The sequence below is a fragment of the Colias philodice genome, chromosome 1 (genome assembly GCF_061535455.1).
Source record: "Colias philodice isolate Cphi_HAF_F1 chromosome 1, ilColPhil1 Martin Lab GWU primary, whole genome shotgun sequence".
Lineage (NCBI taxonomy): Eukaryota > Metazoa > Arthropoda > Insecta > Lepidoptera > Pieridae > Colias > Colias philodice.
The window spans coordinates 14,856,245-14,881,391 of record NC_143086.1 but is presented as its reverse complement, the minus strand read 5'-3'; the positions used below and the strand labels follow the sequence as shown (position 1 = coordinate 14,881,391).

The following is a 25,147-nucleotide window of genomic DNA, read 5'->3' as shown; positions in this document are numbered from 1 at the left end:
CATGTGACCGACGGTTAAACATATTTTTCTCTATACGTAATACTTACAGCTAGTTTCACGATTTTATCAGCATGTCGTGCGCACCTGTTTCCTAAATTTCCATACATTATATGTCATTTTCTGACAGATAAGTCAAACAGAACACATCCAGACGTTTTGAAATTGGCTATTTGAATGTTTAAAGGTGACCCGTCTGATATTTTAGAATATAATCATTTCACTGTGACACATTTATTAAAATATTTGAGTGGTAAAACCTGAATTAGGACTAGAAAAAACTACTATCAGTATCTATTATTGCAAATTGTTGTAAATCGACCACAAAATCGACCATATCAAAAATACATATGTCATTTTTTTTCAAATTTCTGTTAGCATTTTTATTTCACTGTGAAACTTACTTTACGGGACGGATTTTTAACCAAGGATTGCAAAATCCAGAAAAATCGGACCAGTGTTTAAAAGCCTTAATAGCCTGATAGTGATACTGGCTACCATTCACGTAAAAAATAAAAAAAGTTGTTACTTATGTCAGATATTTGGCGCGAAGTTATGTCTTTGCTTATAAAAAAATAAAATTTCCTCTGGGAATGAAAACAGATTAAAATATAGGCACAAGTTTGTATTTTTTTATAATTATCTATAATTATAAATTATTTTTTAAATATTTTGTTAAACAGACTTGCGGAAAATATAGTGATGAAGGATCTCATTGCTTAATTAAGGCTTAATTAAATATATTTGCATATTACATAGGATTTGGATTGGCTGTTTGTTGTATGTATTGTAAAAAAAATATTTTAAGTGTAATAATAATCAAGGAATTACGTCTGCATTTAAAAAATGTAACTCCAAAGTTAGACTTTTGGGCCTCCATGTTGTATTATTATTTATTTGTAAACAAACAGATGCAAACAGTTTAAATAAAATAAAAGAACATTATTATTCATATTTAGAAATAACACACATAAAATATTAAGTCCTTTTGAATTCACTTTTGTTTTTTAAAAAGGAAATGATTTTTGTTTAATCAATCATCGTTAAAAAATGATGGCGTTTTTTTAAGGAAAGAAAAAGTTCTTATAGTTCAAAGCTCATGAACCCAAGAAGCACATTCGAGTCGGATATAGCATGTTTCAAGCAATTATTCCAATTACATTTACTTACGTGTTGAAGTGAATACGATGTCATTGATAACTATGTTTGGGATCGCTAACACTGTGGCTCCGGAAATTGTTTCCCCTGGCCATTTCAAGATATAATTACTTATTGTTTTTGGGGCACCGCTGCCAGCCGGGCGTCGGAACTGCGTAGTGTTGCTATTCAATATCGCACTATACCGATATATTATAGGTACGTACAGTGCAACGTATCGCGCCGTTTAGAGTAATAATATTGTTTATGTTTTGTTATCAAGTTAATATGCGAATGTGTTGAAGCTTATCAGTCGCTTGTGTGAACTGAAGCTGGGCGGTCGCGTGCCATTGTGCATCTGTGATTCGGTTTATTTAGAAGCGGAATTGTTTTCATTTGTTACTAGTTATGATAATGTAAAAAATAGAGGACGCGACGTGTGAAGCGTTAGTACTAAATATTTTTGTTGCTTTTGTATATTTTGTGAACTTTTTTGCGCTTTGCGAATTTTTTTTATGCTTTTAATACTTATGTATTTTATTGATAAAACTTTACTAAGTACTTATAATTGACTTTATTAAAAAACGTATTCAAATAATATATTTATTTAAAGTAAACTTTCTATTTTACAATATGCTTTATTCATGCAGGCAATAATTAAATAGTTTTATGACCCATTATATCAGTTGAACGGAAGCGCTCATTTCTATTACGTATGTATTATTGATAATAAATACGAAGAAAACGATTTTAGTTATTTTGTTATTGTCTTGATTTATTATATAACACTTGAAACAATGTAATAAATTAGAACATGTCTATATGTTGATAATATGTGGATATATATGAGTACCCTAATTTTAGGTCATTATTCTGTGCCTACTGAGAGGCGTTCATTTATTTATCGAATACATTATAATGTGCCTTTTCTTTGTACATTTATAACTTTAAAGCATATGTTTTAAAAATGTTTATCTCACTCTGTGTTAATAAGTATGTATTTCTTTGTTATTTATTGCTTATTTTGTTTTGATGTGCCTTTTGCGATTGTGTTTTTTGTAACATGTACATTGTACACTTATTGTACATTACATGTTTTAAGTAGCTTTTTTGTTTTTTTTGAATGTCATTACAATTTTTAGGTTTATATGATGTCGGGCCTAGAAAACGTGAAATTAGAAGATGAAACACCAAAGGATAATATAGAACCAGGAAAAAATAAGGTAACTTTTATATATTTCTTATGGGTATTTTCGAAATTATTCTTGTAAAATTTAGACATGTATAACAACTTTATTCTTGATTTTGAACAAAGTTTCGTTAGTTTAAAGTTTTAGTTTTAGTCAAGTTTTAGAGTTGATGGGAGAGACAAAATAGTTGCGGAGACAAAAGTTGCTCTTGCGCGCTAACTCTTATATTATTTTTATCAACTCTCATAACATATCTCTTGCAATAATGGAGGTATTCAAGAATAAAATTGAAGTAAATTTTAACTGAAATATACATGACGGTTATTTATATTGTATTAAACATAATATTATGGCTTTTATTCAGCATAATATTATCCGAATATTTAATCTCCTTTAAAGTATTTCTTCTATAGTTGCTATAAACATTTTTTATTTTAACATAGTTCTTAGTTTGCCAAGTTTGTTTCTTATTATATTATAATTTATATTTAATTATTATTAAGTTATAAGCGATATAACAGTGCAGTATATATTATTTTGTATATTGAGTTACTTGGATTGGTAAATAATTATTTTTTTAGGATCATATAAGAATAACTCTATGGGTTTTTTAGCCTTCAGTTTTTAACAAAAATTCTCTACATTTTCAACTCGAATTTTAGTCATGTATTTTCTATTAGATTTTCATTTTCAAAAAATTTCAACGGTAATCAATGTAAATTATTAGTCAGTTCTTTCTGTATAAAAATCTCAAGTGATAAGCGATTTAAAAATATCAAACTTAAATATAAATTTAATACTAGTTGTTGTCGTAATTTGTGGTGTATATGTTGTGTTACCAAAAATATAATCTTGTTATCATTACTATAGCATTATTTGTTACTGTGTACATTGTTTAGAATAAGTATACCTAATTATTACTAGCTAGCCAATTGGAAAATTATTTTTACATTACATATGAGAGTAAGATTTTATTTTTATGTAAAACCAGTATGTAATACATTTAAAGGTTTTTACTAGTCACAATAGAAGCTTAACATCGCTCCATGTGTAGTAAATAACGTAATAAAAAAAAATTGTCATTTAACGATTACATTGGCCTACATAATTTAAGAAAAGAGCGCATACTTTTACACTGTTGGACCTTTATTTACCAATCATAGTAGAACCACTGTTCAACACAAGGAAACTTGTATACAAATTAAATAAACCGCATTAAAATGGACCATCCGTTTCCGCACCTTGTTTTATAGACTCCAAAATAATTCTTACTAAAAGTGTTTTTACTTACTATTTATCCGTATACAGTATAGTATAGTATATGTATATATACAGTATCAGGCCAAACCACACTACAGATTTTGACAAATTTTTATATGGTGTTACCTATGCCAATATTACATTCAACTTATGGGCCAGTTTAAAAAATTATTTTTAAACTGTTAATGTTTAACATATTAATGTTTAATTCAATGCTTGGATAGTTTTTTAAAATAAATACTTGACGCTTAAAAAGCCTTAAAAAAGTTTCGTCGAAAATGCACGAAGCTTTACAAACATTTGTTGTCGTGACGAATGCGAATCGTAAGCGAAAAGCTTGTATGTAACAATTTTACATAAGAGAATAAATTAATGTGTTAAAAAACGCCTATGTCATGAAATTATTGTATTGTCACTGATCTTTGATATGTGCGAAAAAAGTTTGAATACAAACTGTACCTTCAAAGTGGGTGTAAACTGAAAATCGAGTCTACAGGTATTACATACAAACATACAAATAAATGAGAGTCAAATAGAAAGTCTTGTTAGTTATCATACACTATTCAATAATGAACGGATGTAAATTATTATTGTTTTGTTAGGTTTGTGTTCACTTGTTTCAATTCAGAATAATTATTAAAAAAGGATGTTTATACGGGCGGAGCCGGGGTGAGCAACTAGTACAAGTTTCGTCTTTATCGTAATTCGTAGTCAATATTGTTCGTTGTTTGTCGGGACTCATTAAACAATTAACGTAGGTATTGAATTAAAAATACTTTGTAAAAGCTCAAGTACTACAAATTGGTTCGGGAAAGTGTATCAAGAATTTAAATCGAGTAATTTTCTTTGCACTTTAACGCTACTGGGGCCGTATTATGACCTCTTATTCCCAGTCAATTTACGCCGTGAATTGAACTGTCTGGGAAATTCATATACATAATACCATAATGAACCACGGCTGGTTATTGCGATCATAATTTATTAATTTGAATTTGCCAGTCAGTTCATTAGATTTAAATCAACTGAACTATAGATGACTAACAATAGCTTCTTATAATGATAGCTTTATGCCTCCAATAAATATTTGTTTTCTAATAACAGCATATTTCCCTAATGGTATTGGACAAGGGCCAATTAAAGGGGACGATGGAGTGTCTTTGAAACTTGTTATTTGTATGGGGTTTTCAATCTATTTATATAAAATAGATTCGCGTCATTCATAAGTGGACAGACTGTTTTGTGATCTTTGATTTACGCATCTTAGCGATATGGCCATTGATTTTTTTGATAATATTTATTAGATCATTCAGAAAATTGAAATTATTAAAATAAATATTTATGAACTAATGGCAATTCTATCTTCAGGTCAATTACGTATTTAAATAGTATTAAGGTGTTAATGGGTTACTTATGTCGTCAAAATTATTTTTTGTGCAAGAGTTTTTAATTAATTAGTTCTATTATTCTTAAAAGCTTATTTATTACAGAAAAAAAATTATTTGTCATGTATTCAAAAAATAATTCTAATAGGTATTGGATCAAAATGAAGGAAAATATTACTGTAATGCTAAACAAAACTCATTATTAATGCTTCGCCATTTTAATACAAGTTTGTAGAGATAATTTCCTTCAACGGGACTCAATTTCCGTTTTCCAACAAACAAGATGTAGTTAGGTACACAAAATATCTAGGAATTATTCAAAGGAATTGTTTTATCTATTAGATTAGCTGACCCGACAGACGCTACCCCGTCTTCGGTGTCTCCGCAAGAACAACTCTCAAACGAAGTTAAATGGACAGCCATTTACAGATGTTTACAGAAACATTTGATAATTTTACTAATTTTTGGCGCAACTTTCTAAATGTTTTATTTCATAAGATCCTTCTTCTGACAATAACGAACATAATAAAAAAAGAGTTGTGGAAATCGGTCCAGCCGTTCACGCGTGATGTCGTGACCAAGGGAAATAGGGATTCTTTTTTATACATATAGATTTATTTTAACAAGTCCTAGAATATAAATTCAGTAAATTGGCCAAAGTTTTGAGGAGCACACAAAAGGACTCATTTATACAGTTCTACTTAATGCCGATGTATTGGTGAACTAGCGGTCCGCCCCGACTTTGCACGTGGTATAATATTATGTCTAGTTTAGTCTCATAATCTCATTCAGAGATCACGAACATATCGAGTAGTGAAAGAATTTTTGAAATCGGTCCAATAGTTCCTGGTATTACGCGTTCAAAGAAACATAGTTTCTGTGATCTGTGAAACAAACAAACGGATGTATTGATAAATGATGACGTAGTAGATACTAGTTACATGTGGCGGGAATTATTCTTGTGCGGAAGACCAAGAATTATTATAGAATAAATGAAAATTTATAAAAATTATTAGTACCTAGAACTAGCTAAAAATGCTTCGGCAAAATTAAGTATTTATATAGCTCATTTGTTATTCTGATCTATGACCACAGACTACTATGACTTAAAAAATTCATAAAAATCGGTCCAGTAGTTTTTTCATGATAGAGCAACAAACATACATCCACACAAACGAATTTATAATATTAGTGGGACTAGAAGGATTTATAGTTAGGAGATATGAAAATGGAACGTGTAGGTATAGCGAATTTATTTTATGGAGTGTTTCGTTTATTTTGATGTGTATTAACCGGATAAATTAATATGGATTTTATACACATTTTTTATTTAAATGGTTTAGAATTAAAAATCTGATAAACCGTACTTATCTCTTTTTGATTATCATTTCATATATATTTTTTATTATTTCAAGTAACAGTCAGTAAAATGTACGAAACGCAGAGACTATTATATATACGTTACCGACTTACAGATTTTAATAAGACAATTTTTATGATACCTATTATTATTTAAAAACTAATTACTATTGTCCTTTAATACATGATAGATAAATAATTTTAAGATTTCAATACATTTATAGGTGAAATATGTCATAATTTTGATTTTTGATATACATATTTGTACGCAGGCAACTTCGAATTCCCCGCGCTTTCTACCCCCGATTTGCAGCCATGGAGAATTGAGTGAGTATTACAATAATTATAATAAATAAGGTTACTAGCTAAAAGTAGTACTTTCAAGCGATCAAAGGATTTCAGAGAATTCTACCAAAATTATCAAAAATAAGGGGATAAAAATATATTTTTATGATTGATCTTCTAGATATGCGTAGTTAGTTTCTCAGTAAAGTATACCGTAAAAAAAAATACATATATGATAGGAAAGTAGGATTATTATCAATTATCACGCACGATACTAACAATATCAACTTTATTTACGTTTTGAACAAAGCCGGGAAGACCATCATTGTTTTCCAATAAATTATTTTGTCAGGCAGTTTGATAAGGGGCGTAGGGCCATTATTTAATATCTAGTCCATCATCTAGTTTGATAACATCGTACCATTGTACGTTGTTGAAGTCGCTATCATTGTTTGAATATTTCGTGCAACATTGTCAATTAATTCATACTTACGCCTTTGTGCTCTGATTTCAATCAAGAATATCGAGGTCAGATACTGGGGAAACGTAAAATTAAATCGATTTTAAAATTTGGCTACATAAGTATTAATTATCCAGCATCCACATTACCTTTACTCCAATTTATGAAGGAAAACACAAAAAAGCTTAAACCAAAATTTAAAGATATATGCGATAACCAACCTTCACTTGGTGTATGACGGCCTGAACCTACATTAGGCGTTAAGTTCCTGTATTGGGATGTGATTATTTTCTTCTTTAGATACTCACTTATTATTTCTATGTGGCCCACTTTATACATATTGTGTATCAAAATCTCATGTGTTCTAGATCGAGCTATGAACGAGAAGCCAAAACGAATAGCAGATTCTAAGACGTGGTCAGATTATCATAAAGTCTGTTTTGTTCAAGATTTTGGACAGACTCCTGTTAGGCCAGCGCGTCGAATACAAAAATCACGTATGTAATTTATGTTTGGTATATGTATGTTCAATTTTTAATCGTCATTTTTAATCGTCATCATCTTTTGTGAGTGTGTAAACATACATACACATTGGACTCTGGCTTACGAGATGCGATCAATATAGGTATTGTGATCGGGAATGATTTTGGGTTGAGAGGTCTTAATCTTTCAAAAACAATCTTTGAATAATCGGCTTAAATTATTATGATATTACTTTCGAAAAAAAGATGAAATCCGTCTTAAGTTAGCTTTTAATTGAGGGGTTGGGGCGATCAACTCCAACTTACCCTTAAAAATTGGTTAATGAAGAACGAATCATATTTGCAGGGTATTAAATATTGGCAGGGTATTATATGTTTTGCAGAAAATTTCAAAAGCGCGATGCGCGATTTAAGGGTTTTAGTCATTTAGGATGAGATTTATTCTGACAACCAAACAACTTGCATACAACACAGTGTATCTCGAAGTGTAGTGATAAAACGTGAGTGCAGATGCGAGTATAGACTTAGAAGACTTATCCAAGAGGATGCGGGGCAGCTAGTTAATACCGAACTACAAAAATTATATGCAATTTTGTACTAAGTATTAACTACATTGTCTAAGTTAAATGACACTTATATTATTACTTACTATTGAATTTTCTGCACATTATGTATATGATATGTTATTAGCCATTGTACATGTCTTAGGTTCTTCCTCATATTGTGACTACTATATTATTTATCAGTGTCAAATATAAGTATTTGATTATTGTGCAGATCCATGGTAACGTGACATTAATGTAGGCAAGTGCAATATATCTACAGGGTGACTTCTATTTAAAGTATCATAAATGCTGCTTTAAAGACTTGGTATAGACTATAGAGTAACACCTGTCGCTCAGGTTGTACAACATATTTTTGAGAAAACTGAAAAAATGAAAAATATTGCAATTCAATTTGTTATTGGTATGTATTTGAATTGAGAAACATTGCTTTAATCAATGCAATTATGACAAACTCTATATCATATTTGATTTTAGATTTAACTAGCTTTTCGCCAGCATAGTTACCGTTCCCGTGAGATTTCCGGGAAAAAAACTCAGCAGCAATACTAGTTATGAGTTTAGCCCTTACATACATACAGACAAACAGACAAAAATTCTAAAAAATATATTTTTGGCTATCTATGGTACATAGAGCGCCAAGTATTCTTTTAAAAAATATTCAATGTACAGTTTTGACTTCCCTACAATTTTATTATATGTATGTGCACAAGACACATTAATTTCGATATTAAAGTTGTTTAGTTTACCGATCCAAAATATAAACATCCTGTATATGCAATACGTGAGCTATGTAGAGTTTCAAGTGGCATGCAAGCCTCGCAAAATATATACAATTCAGTAATACTAATTTAGCCTTTGTTGTATCGTGTGTTCATTTGTCTGGATAAAGTTGTATCGAAGGAAACATTTGTGGAATATTTGGCGTTAAATTTTAATAACATTTTACGTCAATTGACACTGTTTTACATGGTAAATTTTGAACTGAAATCGTATAGCTGGATTTTTTTTTGCTTTTTATGTTACGTACTTTTTTGCTCAAGTTCATGTGTAATTACTATGATTTCTGGACTTAGTACTATAAAATATAATAGCATTTCAATAATCGAATGATTGCGTTCTGAATTAGTAGTTTTATTATTTTTAATGTGCTAAATATTTTGCTCAATATGTACATTAGTATATTAAGTGCAACGAATGAAACGAGATCGAAATACTGTTTCAATAATAAATTTGAAGAGTGAAACCACAGTATTACAATATTAGTGAAACTATGCGTTAAAGTTATTCAGGGGTTACCATGACGTCTTATAGCAGAATTATTTCCTGTGTAGGAAAGTGATGGTGCTAGACGAAGTATATAGCTCTATCCTTTTTCTACATAGGGAATAATATTGCTTTAAGACGTAACTCCGAACACAGCTTTCAAGTGGTAGACAGGTGATGTTGGTTTATTATAGACATTGAAAAGTAACAAATTTCCAGCTCGTACCAAAGGTAAAGAGGCTATGAGCGTGATGCAGTACTTGGAGAACAATAAAGAGTTTCTGGAGGCGTACGTCGTGGACAGCATCCCGGTGGAGGAGCTGGAGCAGTGGCTGCTCAAGAAGACACGTAATCTTGTAAGCAACTACTACATATTTATTTATTTATACTTTATTGTAAATTGGGTTTTATCTTATTTTATAAATATATTAATTGATTTAAATGTACTCAAAGGCAAACCTACATAATATAAAGCAGTCGCTTCTTCTGTTGTAATGTATAAATATATATCTTCAAAACTACAAAAAGAAATTTTGATGCACTTTTTTTAATAGATAGAGTGATTGAAGTGTAATTTTTGGTATATAATTTACTAGCTCCGCGTTTTCTCCTGTTAGTCTTAGCGTGATGATACGCGCCTTCTTCCTCTGTGAATGGGCTATCTAACACCGAAAATTTTTCAAATCGGACCAGTAGTTCCTGAGATTACCGCGTTCATACAAACAAACTCTGAAGAGTTCAAACAAACAAACTCTGAACTTTGTTTGTTTGAACGCGGTAATCTCATCTCTCTTTATAATAAGTATAGGTTAGGTTACAGACGAAGCGAGCGAAGACGCGGGCGGAAAGGTAGTATGAAGATAAAACCTAATAGTTTACAGAAATTAAATATTCAAACCTCTAATTATTATAATCTTATTCAATTTCATAAGTAGTAACTAATTATAAAAGGGAAACCTTTTATTTGTGACATCTGAAATTGGACGAAAACTCTTTACGGCTTCGGCTTCAGTAAGTTATAATTCTGAGTATTGTGGCACAAACTTTTTATATCTTGCTGCGAACTAATTTAAGGAATATAGAATACTTATGTTATTATGTATATTATATAAATCTCGTGTCACAATGTTTGTCCTAAATGGACTCCTAAACCACTTAACCAATTATAATAAAATTCACACACCATATGTGCAGTTCGATCCAACTTGAGGGTAGTTTAAACTTTAAACATGTAGGTACCACGGGCGAAGCCGGGGCGGACCGCTAGTATTTTATATAGAAAGCGTAATATGCTGATGTTGAATATTAAAAATTCTATAAAAAATTGAAATCTTTGCAGAAAAGCAACGAACAATGGAATACAAACAAAATGACGAATTGCAAACAAAAGTTTATGGTAAGTAGTTTAGTTTTGCCTTTTTCTATACCTACATATAGGTACCTTTTCATTGAATCCATCGACATTCATATTCTGAATTTAATTTCTTCAAAATCGTTAAAACAGTTTTTGCATTAAATTAACTACGGAACTTACATGATAAAAATAATTTTAATAAAATGCCAACCAATCTCATCAATGACACTCAATGATTAGTTTTAAGCTTATTTTCTAAAATTTTATTTTTTAATACTTAATTGTTATAATATATTCCATAAAATTTTAATTTAAACCTGTAATTAAAATTACATACGGATTTCAGACATTGATAAGAAAACTTCAAGAAGTCGGCGATGAACATTCCGTCATAAACGAAATTGCGTACTTCGTCAGTAACACAGTCGGGGCTGATGCGTACAGGGTGTTCAAATTGTACCCTGATCATATGAATTTTGTACAATACTTCACAAATAGCGCTCCAGGCGTTAATACCAAAGTAAGTTTAAACATGGTTTAAACTGATCAATATTAAGGCTACGTCATTTTGTATATTTACAGCAAATTTTTAGGATGTTTAAAATTTTTAAGGTATATGCTTGCGGCTTCGATCACTGTCCATTGTTCCATTTCATACATCTCCTAGGTACTTAATTTAACTAGAGTTTTTGAGACTTTTACTTTTACTAAATTTGTTTAGCGCAGCGCGAAAAGGGAAAAATATAAATTTATCTGGTACCTAGTTACAGGGTTGTGATTTCAGACTACAATTACAACGAAAACTCTATATTTCATAAACTATTATATATTCGATCTATAATTCATAAACAATAATAAATAAATAAATCTTTACTTATCCATACCTTCAATTACACTGTGTATGCCACTCAATTTATATAAACACAATACTTAAAACTATGAACATTAACGTCTAAACTAGGCCGAGCCTGTATCTTAGACGATAATATCTTCCCACTATGTAATATAAACCAATTATTCACAATAATAATCGATAATAATCGTTCACAAAGTTACAAAAATAATCATAACAAAGACGGTAATTTTACATTAACAATTTTATCAGGATAGTAGTAACTTAGAACGTGCAGGGCCAGAAGAAGTGGAGTTAGTACTGAAAGTGGCAAGGCGCGGCGCAACATGGCGGCTGTCGAAGAATGATATTGACATCTTTCCAGATTCTCCAAAGGAATTGCGTCAGAAGTTCGGAATTGACGAATCGGTAAGATTGGTTTTAAGTGAAAACTTTAATAGCTGTGGGTTGTACTCTTATGAATTCACGGAAGCGACATGCGAAACGAAATTTTAAATTTGATACTAATTTTTTTTTACTTTATGTAACTATTGAAATTCTCAAAAACGGCTTGTTATTTTTTGTTAAATTGATAAAATTGTTGATACAAATATAAAAAGTCGTATATAAAGGGGATGGAGATGCTGTACGTTCCTCTTTGCATATAGTTACTTTTCACTGATTTTGAGCTGTGGTAATGCTTTAAACTTAAAATGCTTTAATTGTGGTATCTTTTTTAAAATAGTAGATTATTTTAGTGCCATATCAAGTTCATATTGCAATCTTATTTTTAGAAATTTATCCGACTAAAAGATTGTTTTTCTACATTCCAATTCTACAGGGTAGACCGAATTGATTAATTATCTGTAAAATTAATTTGATTCGCGGCGAAATATTTTCATGTTTTTCTATATTTTTTTCAGCAAGGACTTAATCACGTGTTGTATCAGCCGATATTGAATGCCGCGGGCAAAACAGTGTATGTGATTGAAATGTGGAGGTCAAATAACCAATTTGACAAGAGGGATGAGGAGATGAGCACCAATTTCGTTATTTGGAACAGTTTGACACTGCACTATTGCAACCTGTACTTGGACAAGACAAGGGAACGCAATATGGCCGACTTTTTGCTGGAAGTCGTGAAGTAAGTGGGATAGAATAATAGAGAATCCAAAAAGTACTGCAGTTTTAGTGAAACGTTTTAACGTAGTGATACAGATTCAAAGAATATAACGTACTCACATTATTTCTGCAGAAAAATGGTTTAAATGCTTAAATAATATTTTTTCAATTAAAACATTAATTCTATATAATTTTCAATCTAAAATACCTTTTACAGGGCAATATTTGAAGAAATGGTGTCTCTCGATCAGCTCATAAAGAGAATCCTGGAATTTGCCCAACGTCTTGTCAATGCTGATAGAGCGTCTCTATTCCTCGTGGACTATCGAAACTCGGAACTAGTTTCCACAGTTTTCGATCTTCAATTCGAAGCAGGACATGAAAGGGATATGGAGAAGAAGAAAATAAGAATGCCCATTAATCGTGGTATTGCTGGACACGTGGCACAGTCTGGGGAAACTATGAACATTCCAGATGCGTATTCTGATTACAGATTTAATAGGTAAAGTTTGTCAAATTACTAATGTATTATGGGAGTAAAACGGAATGGTACAGTAAATTAGTGTAGTGATTTTTTTTTTCAACGTGACGAAAGTACTTTTTAGTTACATATAGGTACGAGCATTAAGAAAATTAGTATCATATCTAAAATTAGCATATTCTTAACAAGCACAATTTCGGTTGATTAATATATTATGCTTTATTTCAGGGATGTCGATGAAGTAACTGGATATAAAACATCAAGTATCCTTTGCATGCCTGTAAAAGTCGAAGGCAAAGTGATAGGTGTAGTCCAAATGGTGAACAAAAGGAACAGTAACTATTTCGATCACGAGGACGAAGTGGCTTTTGAGATGTTCTCCACAGTCTTTGGACTAGCTCTTCATCACGCAAAGCTCTATGACAAAATAATGCGCAAAGAACAAAAGTACAGAGTCACTTTGGAAATTCTGAGCTACCACAACACATGCCGAGAGAACGAGGTGCAAGAGATACTCAATAGCAACCTTAAAGTCAATATAAATATGGACGATTTTTATCTGGACCCATATAAGATTGACGACTTTCAAAAGTGCAAAGCTGTGTTGGCTATGTTCGATGATCTGTTTGGCTTGTCCAATTTCGATAAAACATCAGTGACAAGATTTGTTCTGACTGTAAGGAAGAATTACAGAAGGGTTCCGTATCATAATTTCGACCATGGTTGGTCCGTCGCCCATTCTATGTATGTTATGCTGAAAAATGACAAGAACAAGAGATTTGATTATAAAATGGTGAGTAGAAATAAATTTTTATCTTAGATGGTAAAAAAGATTACAGTTTTTCTATGTACCTAATAATAGATAAAATAAATAAAAGAAGTTAGTTTAACATATACCACCAAATAGCGAAGACACAATCTACATATGAATGTAGTTCTTACTCCTTACAATATTTGCACTTATACGAACGTTAAATGATATTTCAAAACAGATTTGAAAGTTTCATCGTAATTCGTAATAAATAGAAACTTCATTACGGGCCGTGTTTGCTAGTGTCGCTTTTTGTGACAAATAAAAACTTAATTGAGTTTCACTGTGTTTGAGTTTCAGCATCGAATGAACATGTACGCTCTGGGTATATTATGTTGTACACAGTTTAATTTTCATATTTATTTATATAATTTTTGATACGCAAATATGAATTGGTTATATATACGCAAATATAATCCAACATCAATTGGTTGTGAGAACCTTGATAGATCAAGGTTTTCACAACCTTTTGTAAATATTTTGTATAAAAGGAATCAAAGGAACATGTGGGCATATTTTATATAAATCAATCACAACCTCCCCTATACACCGCCCACCGTCAATACTTGGGCGGCATTTTAAGTACAAGCTTAATGTCCTTAAATTTCCGCCGAAGCATTTTATCAAGGTCGTCGATATAATCATCCTTAGATTATATAATTTTCTTTCTCACGTTATTTTCCATAAGATACCTTCGATTTGTCAAGTTCGTCAAAAAGAATTATTTATTTTGTTTCTCGCCTTATTTTGTATTAAATATGAGAACCATTTGAATCATTTAGCACAGCTCACTTAAAATAGCCTGTAATACAGTTTTAAACTAACATAGGATTTAGTTTTACCAACTATATTTAAATCTGTAGGTATATAAAACTTTTTAAATAATTATTTATTTATTTCTTGTTCGATTCAGAGATTAGCACTATTCGTGGCGTGCTTATGCCACGATCTAGACCACAGAGGATATACCAACCAGTACTTGAACGAAACTGCGTCCCCCTTGGCAGCTATGTATACAACCTCGCCGTTGGAGCACCATCATTTCAATATAACAGTCAAGATTTTGCAACAGGTATGATATTCTAGAAGTTGTTAGTAAATTTAAACATTAGTGTTATCCAACAGTCTTTAGAAAATAAAAGGAGATTGCCCAAGATGGCACTTGGTATCGCAATCGAACTTATTGTGTCAAGATGAAATATAGCTCAATTTAAAGCTTGATGTTAGTACTTTTAGAAACGATTAAATTAGATTATAAATACAAATAGGAATTAACAATATCACGAATATGTGGCAAAACTAAAATTTTACCGATACCGCCCGTGGTCATTCTCCTTTTCAAGCATTGTTGTTAGCCATAATCGTAATAGTTACGTTTAGAAGAGCTTTTTGGATCGCTGTAGGATTATATTATACTTGAATTATTTAATAATTAGAGGTCCGCCCCGGCTTCGCCCGTGGTACATATTTACGTTTTCTCTACATAAGAACCATCCTCGTACTTCAAGGAATATAATAAAAAAAGAATTATCGAAATCGGTCAACCCGTTCTCGAGTTATGCGCTTACCAACACATTTTGCGATTCATTTTTATATTATAGAAGACTAGATATTATATAGATTGTGATACTTGTTTGAGATTGAAATTTATATTTTCAGGAAGGACATTACATATTCTCTCACCTTTCAAGTGAGGACTACAAGGATATATTGCGCTACATTAAATATTGTATTTTGGCAACCGATCTCGTTCAGTTCTTCACTAATTTGAAGAAAATGAAAGACATCGTTAATAGCGGAGATTCGAGAAGCAAAGGTTTTGACTGGGCTGCAACAGAGCATAGGTAAACATTTGTTTTTGAAGTGAAAACTTCTTTAGCGGCGTTGGGTATAAAATCTTAAACTCGCGTCAGGACACGTGGCCTGATCGAAAAAGCGTAAGACGGATTTTTTTTTAGCCCTTATAATATGCCATACGTAAGACGGATACCATTCCAAAATATCAAACATGCTGAACGTTAATAATCAAGTTTTCACTTCTGCCGGCACTCCCGGAGTGCAACCCGTCTTTTTTTTTGTTATGGATAGTAGGTACTTTGATATTAATTGATCCAGTGGACAGATCAGATACAGTAGGAGTAAAGCTTTATAATGAACTAGCTGTGCCTCGCGGTTTTACCCGCGTAGCTCCGCTCCGGTTGGTTTTAGCGTGATGATATAAAGCCTATAGCCTTCCTCGATAAATGGGCTATCTAACACCAAAAGAATTTTCCAAATCGGACCAGTAGTTCCTGAGATTAGCGCGTTCAAACAAACAAACTCTTCAGCTTTATAATATTAGTATAGATTTAAAAAGCAGAGTATAAATGATATACTATAGTAATTACTGTTCCTCTTTAAATTAGATATGATATTTAAATGGGGAAACAAAACTAATTTAAATTTAATTATTTCCCAGGAATTTGGCAATGGCCATATCCATGACAGCCGCTGATCTCTCCGCATCTGCAAAACCATGGGACGTACAAATAAAAACTGTTAAAGTTATATTTGAAGAATTCTATGAGCAAGGGGACAAGGAAAGAGCTGCTGGGAAAACTCCAATAGCTGACATGATGGATAGGAACAAACCAGAGGAACAACCACCGAGTCAGGTATTTAATGACTAATTTTATTATACAGGGTGGAAGGTTAAGATGGGGCATGAAGGGCAGGTACCTTAACCGTTGTAGCTACATGAAAACGTTCTTAGGAGACTATCCTTAAATTCTTGAGAAATTTTAATCTACATTCACAGATTTTTGAAAAAATGTACGGTCAGCAAGGAAATCGGCAGTTTTCAAAAAAATTTTTTTTGATGCCAATCGATCCAGTTTCTCATGGGGATCAAAACACTCTAAAAGACCAACTGAGGTATGAGTACTAGAAAAGTCAGAAATCGCGAAAAACTATTTTCATTCATGAACAAGTAAAAAGACAAAGGCACAGCAACACAACATGCCAGCGACGCGGGGGCGTGAGCGGGCGGTGGCTGGCAGCTCGTGCACGAGATGAAAAATTATTTAAATTTGAATATCGAACGAACACGTCACATTTTTATGTAAACAATAACACAAAGAAAACAAAATATGTTACCAGAAGTCACTCTGTCTTCACTAAAAATGTCCTTAAATAATTTAGAACGTTTAGATCTGTTAGAGGCTTACTTTTTAAATAATAAAAACCCAACAGTTGCATTGGAATGGTACAGGAATAAATACCCAATGCGACATGTACTTACCGACGCGAAAGGTAATTGCGAATCTTGTAAAAAATCTAGCAGAAAGTGGCTCATTTAAGAAAAGCTTGACACGTCCGCGTCGTTCACGCGTATTGAATGAGAATACGGTGATAGCAATTTTGGCACTAATTGTGGAAGCATATCCCGAAATTTCTTCAAAACAAGTTGCCGTTGAAGTTGGTTGTTCGCACTGGATAGTTTTAAAAACATGGAAGAAATACGGCTACAAATGCTACCGCCATGGGCTATTAGTCCAAGCATTGCAATCTGGGCAATTGCATCTTTTGTTGAATCCACGTTGAATCATTTATTTTCTTAGTGAATGTGTGGAAATAGTTTTTCGCGATTTCTGACTTTTCTAGTTCTCATACCTCAGTTGGTCTTTTAGAGTGTTTTGATCCCCATGAGAAACTGGATCGATTGGCATCAAAAAAATTTTTTTTGAAAACTGCCGATTTCCTTGCTGACCGTACATTTTTTTAAAAATCTGTGAATGCAGATTAAAATTTCTCAAGAATTTAAGGATAGTCTCCTAAGAACGTTTTCATGTAGCTACAACGGTTAAGGTACCTGCCCTTCATGCCCCATCTTAACCTTCCACCCTGTATAAACACTAGCTAACCACCCGCCGCTTCGCCCGCTTTGTCTAATACCTAATAAATTATATACTAAAACCTTCCTCTTGAATCACACTATCTATTTAAAAAAACCGCATCAAAATCCGTTGCGTAGTTTCAAAGATTTAAGCATACAAAGGGACATAGGGACAGAGAAAGCGACTTTGTTTTATAGGTACTATGTAGTGATGATGAACTTCACTTTTTCTATTATGATTTATAGTTAAATAAAATAATCAATATGCAACTTTAGTTAAGTACCTCTTGTTACCTGAAATCTTAGTTAAATATGAAAACTTATTTCAATTTTTATATATTAATATGTACTGCCATATTTCAAATTTGATAATGATTGTTATTGCAGGTTGGATTTTTGAGTCAAATCTGCGTTCCCTGTTACGAAATACTGCACCAAATATTACCAAGCACAGAGCCAATGTACAAAATGGTTCTAAAGAATCTCAGTAACTGGAAATCTCTAGCCAACAGCCGTAACAATCGGACTCCGTCTGACTCTCAATCATTGACTGACGATACCTTGAAGAGCGTATCAGATTCTGTGTTAGACGATGATACTATCGAAGACAAATCTGATATACCTATTGATAAAAACGTTGTTGTTGAAGATAGCGGGGCAGCTGCAAGTAAAGATGGTGAGGATAATATAAAAAAGACACTCCAAAGCATGCGGTCAGACTCAGCTTCTTGGGACGAAGAACAAATCGACAAAGCGTCTAAAGCCAGCGAGATTTGGAAGGCTGTGCCCTCAGAAGATTTTTTGGCTGACGATGAAGGATTAATTATAGGACAACACAGTTTCCGTATATAAGCTATTGACGCATATTTAGATTAAAAAATAGTTTAAGCTCTTCAATTATACAGAACTTTATTTTTAAGATTACTTCAATACTCCTCTTTTCATTATTTGTTCGTGAATATTTGTATCTATAGTCATTAATCATGTTACATGTGTGGTCGATAATGGCGGCTTTTAATTAATAAATAATAAATGTTAGGATATGTAATGAAATTGAATTATTAAATAATTGCAAATTAATTGTGTGACAGTTTAATAGTTTCTAAATTGTAAAAAATATTTTATGTCTATATGTATATATAGACATAAAATATTTTTTATATGTATTAAAAAAATGGCTACGAATTGTGAAGCTTATAGTAATTGTAATACGAAGTCCGACCGCAGTAACATACCAACACTATATAATCAAGACTCTTGTATTTAGTTTTCTCTTTATTCTATACTTAAGTTACATTGTACATTAAAATTAATAAACGTATAATTTGAAGTTTCATTTCACATATCAATATCTAGCCAATTTACAGTTAATAATGAGTTAATAAATAACTTAATATAGGTGCTATGTTTACTATGTTCATACTATGTTCAGTGTTCACGACTTCAGAAAGAAAAATTGAAAAGTTTTATTTTAAAGCAATTAATAACAACATCTAAACTCAGTCTCACTCGCTATGAAGTCTTCGCATAGAAATTATGAACTATAAGTACTAAAAACTTTTAAATAACATGTCAATGAAAACTAATGGAACAAGAATCACTGTAATTTCCTATAAGTCTTACATGCTTTGCAACGTGGAATAAGTTTGAAAACTTCGTAAAAGTTTCCAAGAGAACGCAGGCGTGCTATACCTAGAAATACGCGAGAGGTATTTCCATGTACCTATTTGCTATACAAATCTTGCAGGGGTTTAAAAATAAACGAGAAAGTTTTTAAATTATTTATTTCTTGTAATTATTAATTCAGGCAAAAGTGACACCATTTTTCGCGATATTGTACGGTTGCATGTCGTAGAAGGTAAGCACAAATCTGAAATTAAAACATAATCACAGTTGTTTACGTTGTTTACATCAAAAATGGGATCGTGATCGTCACAAAAATATTGTTGGAAATTATATTGATACTAGATTTCCGCCCGCGGCTTCGCCCGCGTTTTCAAAGGAAAACCCGCATAGTTCCCGTTCCCGTGGGATTTCCGGGATAAAACCTATCCTATGTGTTAATCCAAGTTACCCTCTATATGTGTGCTAAATTTCATTGTAATCGGTTCAGTAGTTTTTACGTGAAAGAGTAACAAACATCCATACATCCATACATCCATACATCCTTACAAACTTTCGCCTTTATAATATATATATATATATTAGAAATATTAGAAATAGAAATAGAAATATTAGAATAGAATATTAGATTAGATTAAGATTGTTATTTTACGGTCATATTCTTCTATGCAATATAAGAAAACTAGTTTATATTTGATTAATGATATAAATGCAATATAAACATGTAAGATGCAATTATACAAGATTTATGGTAATAAATTATTGTTTATCGCTATCCACTAAGCTAGGTTTTAGATTATATGCATTTATACCTGATTAAAGACCAATATTTGAACTGCTTTATTTACCTGGCAGGGCTAACTCCTAGTTCCTTTTCAACGAAATCTGTCACTTCTTTGGCAATAACTTTGTTATCTGCTGGACCTAAGTGGCCGATTGACTCAAGATTAGCCATTGCACCAGGAATAGTGGAATCTCCTGCAAAAGACAAGACGCAATCTGGAGCCACCATGCAGGAGAAAAGCTGGAACAAACGTGTAACTCTTAATAAATAAAAAAAAATTGGTTGTCTGCAAGAAGCTTATATACCTACACCTAACTTGGCAAGTTGGTGTGAAAGGGATAAAAAAACATACAGGCGTCATTCAACGTCATATTTTCTTGTTACAAGTATTAACTTGTGTGTGACCATTAGGTCATAGTGCAATCTCCAGTGTATTAGATATATAAGCTTCTTGGTTGTCTGTAAAGGCGGTTTACTGACGATAGTTGAACGTGACAACGTCCGATTGTGCTTCTTTGTAGCTCGTTCCGCGCTCTCGCTTGCACTTCTAGCCTCATGGAACGCCTCAGAGCGAGGTAACGCCGCATAAGTCATGTTTTATCGTGCGTGCAGCCGGCTTTATCGAATTATAAGACGTTGTCACGTCAAAAAAAACTTAACCACACGCCCAAACATATGATATTATTGTATTGACACCGATTCAGTGTACAAAGTTTGAATTAAATCTCTCCGTTCTAAGTGGGTCAAAATCGAGTTTAAAGGAGTCGGTTAGATACAAACATGGGGTGAAAAAGCAGCCTGAAGAGTTGACACACAGATTTGGACCGGGTTAAAATTTTCACTCAATTTTTTTTTCACATATTTTGGGGTTTGAATTATATAAGCAATATGCAGCACAAATACCAACAATAAAAGATATAAGACACAGAGGAAAGGACAACAGATCTATAAATAAATGTATTTAAATTAGATTAAAAATACATTGAGATAAAATTAGTGCATTACATACATTAAGATATATATTTAATTAATAGCTAAGATGTATCTAATCTACGTAATATACTTGTAGAGTAATACGTAATCTTAAACTTAGTATTGGAACAGCTTAAAGTCCCCAGTCCTACAAGAAACTGCATTTAAGATTCCACTTTTCGATTTAGTTCACGAGCAATTTAGTGCCAACCGTCCATGTCATCCTTGAATGAGACTTATTGAGATGGGTTGGAAATTGTCTTCAATCTTAACTTAGAAATTCCATGAGAATGGAAGTTATGCGGGTGTTACTACGCGGGCATAGCCGCGGGCGGGAAGCTAGTATTATAAAGCTTCCCGTCCGTAAAAATACTGCGTTTATTTGTTTGTTTGTCTCTCTTTCGTGACGAATTGCTTTTATGGAATCCTTTAATAATGTATGATGCTAGGGATATGCCTTCTATATTCTCCAGGCACAGCAAAAAGTAATAAATATCACTATATTAACTTATTTCTACCGTGGTGAAACATTTATTTACCATGGCAATTTCCTTTTACCACGAGCTAAACCGGGGCGACTCACTAGTATATATGGCATATTATAGCACATCCCTGGCAAAAGCGCATTTATTTAATACTAGAGGTCCGCTGCGGCTTCGCCCGTGGTACATATTTCGCAATAAAAGGTAGCCTATGGTCCTTTCTCGGGTATCAAAATATCTCCATACCAAATTTCATGCAAATTGGTTCAGTAGTTTAGGCGTGATTGAGTAACTGACAGACAGACAGAGTTACTTTCGCATCATCACTACATAGTATAAAACAAAGTCGCTTTCCCTGTCCCTATGTCCCTATGTCCCTATGTCCCTTTGTACGCTTAAATCTTTAAAACTACGCAACGGATTTTGATGCGGTTTTTTTTAATAGATAGAGTGATTCAAGAGGAAGGTTTATATGTATAATAACATCCATTAAATAGTGGAGAAGTACTGTTATTTTTCAGGTTTCTAATGTGATGTCGTAAAAAAATACATTTTTTTCGCTTACATTGCAAACGCAGGCTGAACCCTACGAGTTTTATCAAAATAATGTACTAAGTATTATACACATTGAAAAGGTCCACAGAAAAGTCCGCGATGGTATATGTCTATCTCTTATGGATAACCCACAATAACTTTTTTTTGTCATTTACTTTTTACGACAAATAATGGCTAATTTTCGAAGCGATTTTAACCAATACAGCATTAATCCTTAACCAATTAAATACCTTGAAAACATTGTTCATTTAATATAGATCTATATGGCCCTTTACACCGTATGATTTAAGTGAATATTTTCGAAGATATTACAGATTTAAAAATTGCGGGACGTAGCGTTTGCGGTGGGTACCGACCGGCCGCCCGGTTATCTATTTTATACCCGTGAAGCCGGAGCGGGCCGCTATGTTTTTATATAAAACGTTCACAGTTTTTCTGTAGTGTATTTAGTATCAGCATTGCACCCGTGCGAAGCCGGGGCGGGTCACTAGTTTATAATATTAGTATGGATAATTTTTGTATAATATGTTGTTGCTATCTGCGTCACTATTATTGAGAAAACAAGACAAGTTGATGAGCATTGATAAAGCTTATCAAATAACATACAGCAATGTTTTTAATATTGACAGTGGAAAAATATTGAATTCGCAGATTAATAAAAATTAAGAAAACATCTTCGCAGAGCATGGACACAAAATTGAATTTTTCCAAAGAGATTCCCTCTTTGGAAAAATAAAACGAGCAATGAAAAAAAAATTGAGCTGAAAAAACTGATGATGAGATACTTTTTTAATAAGTTAGTCGTATGAATAATAAAGCGAAAAATATACTAAACAAGCGACGAATATTGGTTGATGAAAAAATACAGATTGACCATACTAAAGCTTGTTGTGGTTAATCTATTTGAGATATTAAAATTCTAACTGAGTGACTAAATTATTAAGTGAGCGAAATCCTTGAATACATTGTTTTATGTAATTACCCTTCAAAAATAAGTTTGATTGAGTGATAAAATTTTCAAACAATATTTGTGCTCATAGCACCTGCTCAGCTACTCTGCCCATTACCTGTAGTATTTTTTAGAGCAATTTTTCTATTCGAAACGTCTCATTTAAGATAAAATGCCGCTCTGTATAAGCAAATCATATGCCAAATAATGATAGAAAAAATGCAGGACGTAACGATGCCATTCAAATCAATATTAGGTGGCTCAAATATTATGAAGCTGCTCATTTAGTATTTCAAGTAACTCAAATTAATGTTTGTTAGTCGCTGTTCTATTGATTTTTCGTCACTCGCTTTCAGTCACTTATTGATTCTGTAACCCCAATTAATTAATTTTGTCACCTCAACCTTTAGATTACAGTCGCTCGTTTTAATACTACCCTTTAAATACCGGGGAAGTGCACAAACAGTAACTTCTCAGTTTCTATTAGGTAGATCTATTAAAAGACAATACCAAACATAATATAATATACTATACTTAATTGGAGTGATATAAAAATCTAAACTAGACCTTTTTTTTATTCAATGTTAGAATTACCGAATACAGAAAAGTTAGTGAAGGTGAGCGCTTTGTTTTTTTTCATCTTTTAGGTTATTTGTCAGTCTTTCTACTTACCTACTAAGGGCCGATTTTTCAATGCTTGGATAAAACTTATTCGTCGAATAATGTATAAAACTACCATTTTAAAAACGTATTCTAATTGCCCGTATTTGACAGTTTACGTGACATTTTAACATTATCGTGTAATACTTTATTGGACGGATAAGTTTTATCCAAGCATTGAAAAATCGGCCCTAAGAGTTATAGTTATAGTTATATTATATACCTATTATAGTTAATTAAAATTCGCATTTCTATACTATCAGTGCATTTTTCATAGCTTTTACATTAATTCAACAAATGCTTCGATTTAGGATAAAGTTTAAACAAATAGCAAAAGCTTATAATATAATATTTAGGGACTTACATTTTCAGGTTTCCTTAACACCTTTGCTAAAACTGGCAGTATTTTATTAACAAAGTCATCTGGGATTTTCTCCCTAGAGACATTCGTGAAGATTTTAAGTATAGGCATGGTGCGTGTGCGATGGTTTGTCTGACTAAACGATAGTGCCCGTATGCATTACAATAAATTGTAAGTTAATAATATAAATTACTTATCAATGTTTATACGCATGATAAGATAATGTTGTGGTACTCCAAACGAATTATTATGTAATATATGATATTATGTGGTTTTAAAAAATGTGACCAAAATTGTTTGAAGTTTTATTATTTCTAGTTTTTTCTGGTATGACGCAAATATAAAAAAAAACTATTGTATAATACAACTAGATTATTTAACGGTAAATATACAGGGAAGCGTGTTTGCTCTACGATTCGGAAAGGATTGAATAAAATTTATAGCAGTTAAGGATTCTGTAAAGTGTAACATATTAGGTTCAGATAATATCTAATTATTTTCTATTCGGTGTGTGAAATATTTGTAAAATAATATTTTCTTTGAAAAATTGATAAGAAAAATTTACTAAATTTGCTAGAAGGTGATGTACAGTGAATTATTTGTTGTTTGTTTTTGTACAGTTGTTTCTTGTATTATGGGGTAGGGGGCAGATATTATGCATTATACAGTCATCTGTTTCACTGATCGATTTTCTTTAGGGACAAGTAGGTGATCAGCCTTCTGTGTCCTGCCAGACCGAGACATTTTTTTTTTCTTCGTCTCCACCGGGAATCGAACCCAGGACCCCTTGGTGTTACGCTCACGCGTCAACCACTGTACCAAGGAGGCGGTTTCTTGTATACTTAACGTATATATACCATACACACAGAGATCATATAGGTACATAGAGCGTTCTGTTAATATGTG

At 32.3% G+C, this 25,147-nt stretch overlaps 2 protein-coding genes across 4 annotated transcripts; one reads left to right on the top strand and one right to left on the bottom strand.

The window, feature by feature from the left end:
• Positions 1–1,459: 1,459 nt before the first annotated feature.
• LOC149491492 (putative 3',5'-cyclic phosphodiesterase pde-5) lies at positions 1,460–18,760 on the top strand. 3 transcript variants are annotated; one of them, XM_089694850.1, is made up of 15 exons: positions 1,460–1,580; positions 2,277–2,357; positions 6,598–6,652; positions 7,439–7,567; positions 9,601–9,737; positions 10,721–10,777; positions 11,082–11,255; positions 11,841–11,996; positions 12,491–12,711; positions 12,907–13,191; positions 13,399–13,963; positions 14,895–15,053; positions 15,641–15,825; positions 16,440–16,635; positions 18,243–18,760. In XM_089694850.1, the coding sequence occupies exons 2-15, from the start codon at positions 2,283–2,285 to the stop codon at positions 18,705–18,707; spliced, it is 2,859 nt and encodes a 952-aa protein (XP_089550976.1). In that variant the 5' UTR covers positions 1,460–1,580; positions 2,277–2,282; the 3' UTR covers positions 18,708–18,760. The 3 variants fall into 3 exon arrangements, with proteins under 3 accessions (XP_089550976.1, XP_089550985.1, XP_089550993.1); XM_089694859.1 differs by lacking the exon at positions 7,439–7,567; XM_089694867.1 differs by lacking the exons at positions 1,460–1,580; positions 2,277–2,357; positions 6,598–6,652; positions 7,439–7,567 and adding an exon at positions 8,983–9,087.
• Positions 18,761–19,622: 862 nt separating this feature from the next.
• LOC149491491 (macrophage migration inhibitory factor-like) lies at positions 19,623–24,398 on the bottom strand. The gene is made up of 3 exons (XM_089698545.1): positions 24,245–24,398; positions 20,327–20,502; positions 19,623–19,725 (listed from the first exon to the last, which is right to left on the bottom strand). Exons 1-3 carry the CDS (start codon positions 24,350–24,352, stop codon positions 19,659–19,661), a joined length of 351 nt encoding a protein of 116 aa, XP_089554671.1. The 5' UTR covers positions 24,353–24,398; the 3' UTR covers positions 19,623–19,658.
• Between the last annotated feature and the right edge of the window lie 749 nt (positions 24,399–25,147).